Source organism: Phyllostomus discolor, chromosome 7, assembly GCF_004126475.2.
Source record: "Phyllostomus discolor isolate MPI-MPIP mPhyDis1 chromosome 7, mPhyDis1.pri.v3, whole genome shotgun sequence".
In the NCBI taxonomy this organism is placed as follows: Eukaryota; Metazoa; Chordata; class Mammalia; order Chiroptera; family Phyllostomidae; genus Phyllostomus; species Phyllostomus discolor.
In genome coordinates, this window is record NC_040909.2 from 4239720 (window position 1) to 4247803 (window position 8084).

At 63.8% G+C, this 8084-nt stretch overlaps 1 protein-coding gene across 1 annotated transcript; it reads right to left on the bottom strand.

Annotated features, from left to right (window-relative positions):
- Positions 1 to 2124: 2124 nt before the first annotated feature.
- GNAT1 (G protein subunit alpha transducin 1) lies at positions 2125 to 5792 on the bottom strand. Its single transcript, XM_028517926.2, has 9 exons — positions 5541 to 5792; positions 4318 to 4360; positions 4061 to 4202; positions 3781 to 3938; positions 3555 to 3683; positions 3190 to 3319; positions 2840 to 2993; positions 2488 to 2679; positions 2125 to 2144 (listed from the first exon to the last, which is right to left on the bottom strand). The coding sequence occupies exons 1-8, from the start codon at positions 5644 to 5646 to the stop codon at positions 2489 to 2491; spliced, it is 1053 nt and encodes a 350-aa protein (XP_028373727.1). The 5' UTR covers positions 5647 to 5792; the 3' UTR covers positions 2125 to 2144; position 2488.
- Between the last annotated feature and the right edge of the window lie 2292 nt (positions 5793 to 8084).

Below are 8084 nucleotides of genomic sequence, written 5' to 3' on the forward strand. Positions count from 1 at the left end.
TGCGATACTTTGGTTTGCAGCCCGTGCTCAATCCACTGAGCTACGCCAGCCAGGGCTTTATGTAGACTTTTGATATTTTGTGCATCGTGGATTTTTTGCAGCCACTTTGATGTTTAAAAGCATTGGTCAGTGTACTATCTGCTCACTGAAACGTGTGGCCTGCCCTTCAGTTCCGCACTGGAGGAGCCGCCTCCCCTGCCTCACTGGGCCTGATCTGCCAGGTGGTTCTGGCCTTGCTTCCAGGGCCTCTGCGACCAAGCGTCCTGGGAGGGAGCCCGGGCCTCCGGGCTGGCATTCGGCACTTCCCGCTGTCTCCCCATCCCTAGTCCCCCCCTACTCCTGCTCTACTGAATCCCCGGGACCCCTAAGCCCCTGTCCCTGGGGCTTATACACCCTACTACCCCAGCCAGAGCGAGCTTTCATCTCAAAACTCCCCTTTGCCCTGGCTGGTGTGGCTCAGTGGATTAAGCATCGGCCTGTGAACCGAAAGTTGCTGGTTCGATTCCCGGTCAGAGCACATGCCTGGGTTGTGAGCCAGGTCCTGGGCTGGGGGCGTTCGAGAGGCAGCCTGTTGATGTTTCCCTCACACATCAATGTCTCTCCCTCCTCTCTCTCTAAAAATAGTCTTCAAAAAACAAAATCAAACAAGCTCCCTCTTGATCCAAGACCACCCCTGCAAACATTTCCCATGGCCCCTCCACTCTTGATGGGGATCAGGAGGCCCAGGTCTGTCCATGCTCCCAAGGGCGCCCCCCCCCACCCGTGTCAGGCCAGGTGCCTCAGCCCGGAAGGAACCGTCTCCCCACTCCTGTCCAGCCCAGCTCTGGGCACTCCATAAATGCTCATGACTCGTGACAACCAACCCTCCCCCGTCCCCTCAAGAAAGGGACGTCGAAGCTGGTGCGAAGGTTTATTGCCGAGTCGGTGCCTCTAGCTGAGGGGAGTTCGAGTCCTGCCCTGGCCCTGGGAGCCGGGAGCGCCTGTCCTCCTCGCCTGCAGGACGGGTCCCGTCCACGGACGGGTGTCCCACAGACGGAGTGACCGAGGGGCAGTAGGGAATGGGGACGAGGGAACGTGCACCTCTGTCCCTCGGTTAGTCCTGACAGGGAGGGGGCCCTGGATAGAAAGGGCAAGAGGAGCTGCTGGCAGGGACGAGTGTCACCTGGGTTTGCTCGTGACTCTACCTGGGGTAGACCCCTGGGGCCTCCATCCTGTCCATCATCCCTGCCTGGGGCGGATCAATGGGAGCCGGACTCTGTCCCCAGCCACCCCTCAGGACAGTTCAACCATTGGCCATCGCCGGTGTCAACAGTACCCTCCCTCAATAGACCATCCCCTTGGCTGACTGGCCTGAAGCATTCTGGGTCGGTGGGCGAGGCAGGACAAGGATCTGGTGACCGAGGATGGAGGGGGCAGAGCCTGTGGGGGAAGGGGCTGGGGGACCGCTCTGAGACTGGCCCAGGGGGTGGGGTCCGGCCTGAGTCTCTCCCTGGCCCCCAGGGGCCCCCAGGCCTGCCCCCACGAAGTCACCTGTGCAGGAGCTGCGCAGGCCGGAGCTGGCTTAGACTTTGGACCCCTGGAGCTGCTGGGAGGGACAGTCACCGGCCACTGGGCAGACAGGTGTCAGCCTTGTCACATGGAGGTGGTGAGGCTAGAAGGGGCTGACGGCAAGCAGCGGGCCTGCCTGGAGGAGGGATCCCGGCCTGCCCCCCCACCCCCGCCCTCAGGAAACTCCGGGAGGGAGGGCTGTTTGCTGAGCCCAGACCCACCGGGTGAGTCACGGGCCCCCTGGGGCGGGAGGGCTGCTGGCGATTGGTCAGTCGGGCACTGCTGAGTCACTGTGCACTCGAGCTGCCCCAAGTCCTGCCCGCTCCGAGCTGGGGCTGGCTGCGGTGGGTCCTGGAGGCCAGCGCAGCCAGGCCGTGAAGGGCAGCGCGGGGGCTGGGGGCACCTGGCTTGGGGAGGCCTGGGAGCCCCGGGGGAGGGTCAGGAACTCCACGCCAGTGGGGCTCAGGGTTTCGGTTCTGTGGCTGGTGGGGCCACAGGCGGGGCCCTGGAGTCCTAGGGGCATGACTGGGTCCTGGTGGCTGAGGCTACAGGGCGGAGAGGCTACAGGGTCTCAGGACAAGCCTGGGCTCGGGAGCCTGCGAAAAGAAGGAGGAACCTTGTCAGCACCCCCAGCCTCGGAATCATCCGGCGTAGGCTCAGAGACGGTGTGAAGGCGGATTTGGAAGCAGGGCCATCCGAGGGGATTGGGACCTGGTTCAGACAGATCAAGCGGGTGGGACTTGGGAGCCGGGGGAGGGGCCTAGGGCAGTGGGGTGGAGCCTCAGGAGGCAGGGTGGGTGGGGCCTGGAAGCAGAGGGTCTGGAAGCTGGGGGTGAGGCGGTGGGGTGGGTAGGCTGCGGTGAAGTGGGGCGGGGGTGGGGCGGGGGCGCTGAGACCAAGGGTCACTCCATAGGGGCCTCGGGGCTGGGAGACGCCCACCTCAAAAGAGACCGCAGTCTTTGAGGTTCTCCTTGATGATGATGTCAGTGACCGCGTCAAAGACAAATTTGACGTTCTGCGTATCGGTGGCGCACGTCATGTGGGAGTAGATCTCCTTCACGTCGCGCCGCATGTTGAGCTCCAGGAACTGCACCTTGATGTAGTTGCCCGCGTCCTCGTACGTGTTGGGCCCTGCGGGGCAGCGGGCTCTCACTCCCCGCCCCAAGCCCTTCGGGGCGGGGCCGCGGGAGGCGCGTGGCCCAGGTCACGCGGGTGGCGCCTGGCCCTGCAGCAGGGCTGCGGTGGGGCGGTGTGTGTGCGTGTGTGTGTGTGTGGGTGGGTGTTTTCTCACCGTCGTAGTCGGGGAAGCAGATGCTAAGATGCGCCTTTTTTATCTTCTCGGAGAACACGTCCTTCTTGTTAAGGAAGAGCACGATGGACGTGGTGGCGAAGTAGCGGTGGTTGCAGATGCTGTTGAACAGGTGCAGGCTCTCGTGCATGCGGTTCTGCGGGGGGCAGAGGCCGTCGGGCACGCGGGGCCACGGGCAGCGGCCCGTTCCCGCGACAGCTTCAGGCCAGCCTCCGCTGCGCCCTCCCCGCGGGGCTGCTGGCTGCCCCCTAACCTCTTCGGACGGCTGTGGAACGAACGCCCCCTCGCGGATGCGCCCGGCTCCTGCAGCGCCGGTCCTGCCCCGCACTCACCACTTCGTCGTCCTCCACCAGCACCATGTCGTAGGCGCTCAGCGCCGCGATGAAGATGATGCAGGTCACCCCCTCGAAGCAGTGGATCCACTTCTTGCGCTCCGAGCGCTGCCCGCCCACGTCGAACATCCTGCGGGGCCGGTGGGGCCTGAACCCGCGCGTCCAGCCCCCCCTGGACACGCCGGCAAGCCTCCCCTCGTCTCCCAAGGCGGCCTGGGGCACCCTCGGGCTGGATCGGCATCTGGAGGGGCCCGGCCTTCCTGCAGGCGGGATATCTGGGAAGGGGCAGGGCCTCTCAGGGGGACGGGGCCTCGGGGCGGTGAACTTGCGGGCAGGGGACCCCTGAGCCGGGCGCGGGGTCGTACCGGAAGTTGAGGTCCTTGAAGGAGAATTGCGTCTCGATGATGCCGGTGGTCTTGACACGCGAGCGCAGCACGTCCTGCTCGGTAGGCACGTAGCCCGGCGTTACCAGGCGCTCCAGGTCCGAGAGGTAGCTGCGAGGGAGCCCGGGGTGTGGGTGGGTGGAGTGCAGGGGCGTGGCCGGGCCCGCCCGCGCCCCCGCCTCCCCCCGCGCCCCGCCCGGGCGCTCACTAGCCCGCCGAGTCGTTGAGCTGGTACTCAGAGGCGCGCTCGAAACAGGCCTGGATACCCGAGTCCTTCCACAGCCGCTGGATGATGTCCGACATCTCCTTGGGCATCGTGCCCTCCTCGATGGTGTCCGCCATGTGCATCAGCTTCCGGGCATCGTCCTGGGGGCAGGGTGGGAGTGGTTGGCGGTGGCCCTGGACTTGAGCCCGGCCCAGCGCCTCGAATCCCCCCGCGCAGCCCCGCGCAGCCCGGCTCCCCGCGCTCAGCCCGCCGCCTGGCACACCTGGCGCGCGGAGTCTCCGTACTGGATGTTGAGCGTGGTCATGGCGCGCACGATGGCGAGGATGGACTGCAGCGTGTTGCCATAGATGATGGCGATGAACTCGAGGCACTCTTCCAGCGAGTACCCGTCCTGGTGGATAATCCTGCGGCCGGGGCGAGCCGGGCTCAGCGCCTCGTGGTCAGTCGGGCAAGGACTGGCCACGTGCGCACGCCCCCCTCCCCCCACCTCGCGGCCTGGGCGCCGGCACTTGCACTCACTTCATCTGCTTGACAATGGTGCTCTTCCCAGACTCGCCGGCACCTGGAAGGGAAGCCCGGCCTCAGAGCCGCGCCGACCGCGCCTCCCTCCCGCTCCTTCCCGTCCCCTGCCTACAGGTTGGGGCAAAGGCTAAGCCGACGCGGAGCGCCAGCCTAGCCCTCGGTTCCCCGTTTTCCTCTCATTCCCCCAAAGTAAGATCCTGACATCCTAGCAGAAAAACGTTTGTGAATGTCAGGAGTGACGGAAGCATGCCGAAGAGGGGCATCCAAGACCTCGGCTGTGCCAGGGAACCTGCAGGATCCCGGTTTCCTCCGCCTCCGTTAGTCTGAGACCAAAATAAAGAAAGCCTGGAGCGCCATCTTGTGAAAACATATGGGACTGCACGCCCGGGGTTATTGGAGCCGCGTCGATCCAGCTTTTCAGCTGGGGTGGGGAGTGCCTCCCTGAGGCTCAGAGGGCATTAGCACCGTTGGTGGGGGGAGTTGGGGGGGGGACGGAGCTGACAGCCCCTCTAAGCCTGCTCTCTCTAGGGGGTAGGACGCAGTTAATGGGATTTCTGGCTTAGCCTTCCCGTCTTCCCTGTTCCCGGAGAGCCAGGCTGGAGCCTGCACCCGTCTCTGAGAAGTTCCTTCTTCCCCTGGGGGGTGGCGGTGGCCTTGAGGTGCTGGATCTGAGCCCCAGGTCCCTCACTGCCACCGGGCCACGGGCACGCTTTATCTGTTCCCTTCCGTGCCTCAGCCCCTTCCTCCCCCTGTAGCTGCTTTGCAGGTCTGCCCACAACAAAGCTCTGAAAACGGGGGGGCCACTGGGTGGCCCTGGATGGCCCTAGAGGCTGCCCACTGTCAGGAGGACTGTAGCCTCCGCCCCAAGGGAGCAGCCCTAATGTGGGGCCCCCAGGAGTTCCCCGGTTTCTGAGCCCAGCCAGGGCAAAAGTGTGCCTGTAAACACACGTGTACAAGAGTGGCTGGCACACACTTCTCAGGAAGGGAGGCTGCCGGAGGTGGGCCCTCTGGACAGGGGTTCCACGGTGTGCCCAGCTCAGGGGAGCCAGGGCACCACCAGTCAGGCCCGGCCTTGTCCGGCCGGGGCTCCCGCTCTGTTCCCTGCCCTGCCGCAGCCTCCCTGTGCGTCCCAAGTCATCCCTGCTTTGCAGGAAGACCACCTGCCTGCCCCCGGGCCTCTGGCTTTGTGGCAGTGGCCCCACCTTGGCCCACACCCCTACCCAAAAGCAGCAGTTTCACGGTGCGGGCATCCTTCTCAGCATCTTCCTTCAGCTTCTTTTCCAGCTCCCGTGAGTGCTTCTCCTCCGCGCTGGCCCCGGCCCCCATGGCCCCAGCAGCAGGTGAAGAATCGGGGTCAGCTGGCTCTTCGGAACGGCAGGGTCTCCAGAGCCGGGCTCAGGCCAGCCTCTGGCCTCCCCGGACACGCTCCTGGCCCTGGGACCAGCAATCAGCAGGCTCTCCAGACCTGTGCAGGCCCTGGTGGGGTTGCTTAGTGGGATTTGGGTGCTGGGGGTAGCCAAGAGCCAATCAGAGACAAGGACAGGTGAATCCAGCTCAGCCCCCAGCCCTTCTAATCGGGCTGGCGTGGCCCCAATCCCTCGGCTGCTGACTCTGCACCCCCTCCAGCACCTCTTCCCATCCTCCAGGAGACACCCTGGACGGGGAGATACATCAATCTCCTGCCCCTGCCCTGGAGGAGGAAGACAGGTGGGGGGAGGGTCCAGGCTCAGAAAGGGGAGGAAAAAGCCTGAGCCAGTGGGGTGGGGGCCATTGGGGTGGGGCTGGCAGCAGGGAGTGAGGGGAAGGATGCACCGAGCACCTGCCCCAGGCCCAGTGCTGGGCTGGACACTGTTCCCTGTCTTGTGAGTTCACGCCAGCCCTGGGGGAGGGCGCCCGCATCCTTGGCCCCCTCATACCGATGATGGAGCAAAGGCTCAGAGTCTCATAGCAGGTGGTGGTTGGGAAGGGCTGGGTGACTCGGGACCCGGACCTGACGCCCTGGACTCCACGGTCTTCAGGGAGTCAGAGGCAAATGTGGACGTTGCGTTCGCGCCACGTGAGGGGGCTGCATCCGACCCAGGCAGGGCCGCTGCACACCGTGTGCCCGTGGGCTTGGGTGGGTGTGCGCATCCGCTGTGTGTGCTGGGGGGGGGTGTCTATCTTTTACTGGCCCCAAGTAAGGCAGTGGCAGGATGCAGGTTGGTCCTTCTATACTGTGTGTATACACATTCCTGTGCCCCTGTGAAGGCACGTGTGAGCCTATGCACACCTGTTTGTGTACAGGTGTACACATGTGTGTGAGCGTTGGTACACTTCTCTTTGTGTGCACATGTGCTTGTACACATGCACACTTGGGTGGACTGACATGTGTGCACAAATGTATAAATGCATGTGCATCCGTGTTAGTGTGTACTTACCTGTGTGCCTGTGCATGTACATTTATGTGTGTGTGCACTTTCCTGTGCTCCTTTTTTAAAAGATATTATTTATTTATTAAAAATTTTATTTATTTTCAGAGAGAGAGGAAGGGAGGGATAAAGAGGAGAGAAATATCCATGTGTGGTTGCTTCTCCTACGCTCCCAACTGGGGACCCAGGCCTGCAACCCAGGCACGTGCCCTGATGGGGAACCGAACCGGTGACCTTTCGGTTGCCAGGCCACTGTGCCTCTTTTCGTGCATGTGCACTTGAATGCAACAAGTCTCTGACCTGCAGAGATGGCCGAGCTCTTCCAGGGAATGTTTTGCAGGCCTGCTGTCAGCTGGGGAAACTGAGTCCCAGAGCAGGTCTGGCACTGGAAGGGGAACGGAGGGGCAGGGCCCATCTGCTCAGCTCCTGTTCTGTACCCTGTGGGTGCTCTGGGACCTGCCTAGCAGTACCTCTGAGCCTGCCACCTTTGGGGGCTGTGGTCTGGGCGTGGGTTCAGGTGGGACCAGGTGTGCTGCCGGGAGGTGGTGGCTCGAGGGGTCCTGGAGGGTTAGTCCCGGGGCCCTGGGGATCTCCCACCACCCGTCAGAGGACCCAGACCCTGGGCTCCCAGGGCTCCCTCCAGGGGCCCGGGCCTCCTGCTGGGACTCTCTCTGCCTTTCAGCACTCGACTGTGCTCGCAGCCCAAGAGGCCACGACGGGGTGCCAGGGCCCCACACCCTGAGCATTGAAAACTGTCCCTAACACATGGGTGGGGATACTGACCTCCACCTCAGCTTCACCTCTACCCTGTTGCGGGAGGGGTTTTCTGTCTGGGAGCAAGAGGTCATTTGTCCCTCTCCAGCCGCAAGTTCCATCCTCCACCCCCCACATTGTAAGTGGGGCCTGGGGGGGGGTCTCTGCAGCCCTTTATACACTCACTGCCCAGAGGTTTGGGGGGATACAGAACCCTGGTTTCTGCACATCGAGTTTATTTAAAGTGGGGACAATCCACTGCCTCCTAGCCCCCACCTGGCCCCTCGTCACCAGGCACGGCCCTAAGTCCTGCCGGGTCCACGGGCCTCCCCAGGTGGGGCACCCAGCCCCCCTGTCTCCCCGCCCTCGGCTCCTCACCCTCCTGCTCTCCCCGCTGCTGCTCATCTGCCCCTGCGGGCCCCTCGCGGAGAGCCCCTGGGTGCAGCAGGAAGGATGGGGCTTTTCCTGCTTGCAGGGAAAGGGGAAGCCGGACTGTGGGGGCTGTGGTGCTGTCTTGCCTAATTCTGAGTCCCTACTGGGGCACAAGGCGGGACAGAAGGCCAGGTGAGGTGCGTGTTGAGCAAACAACCAACCACTGGATGA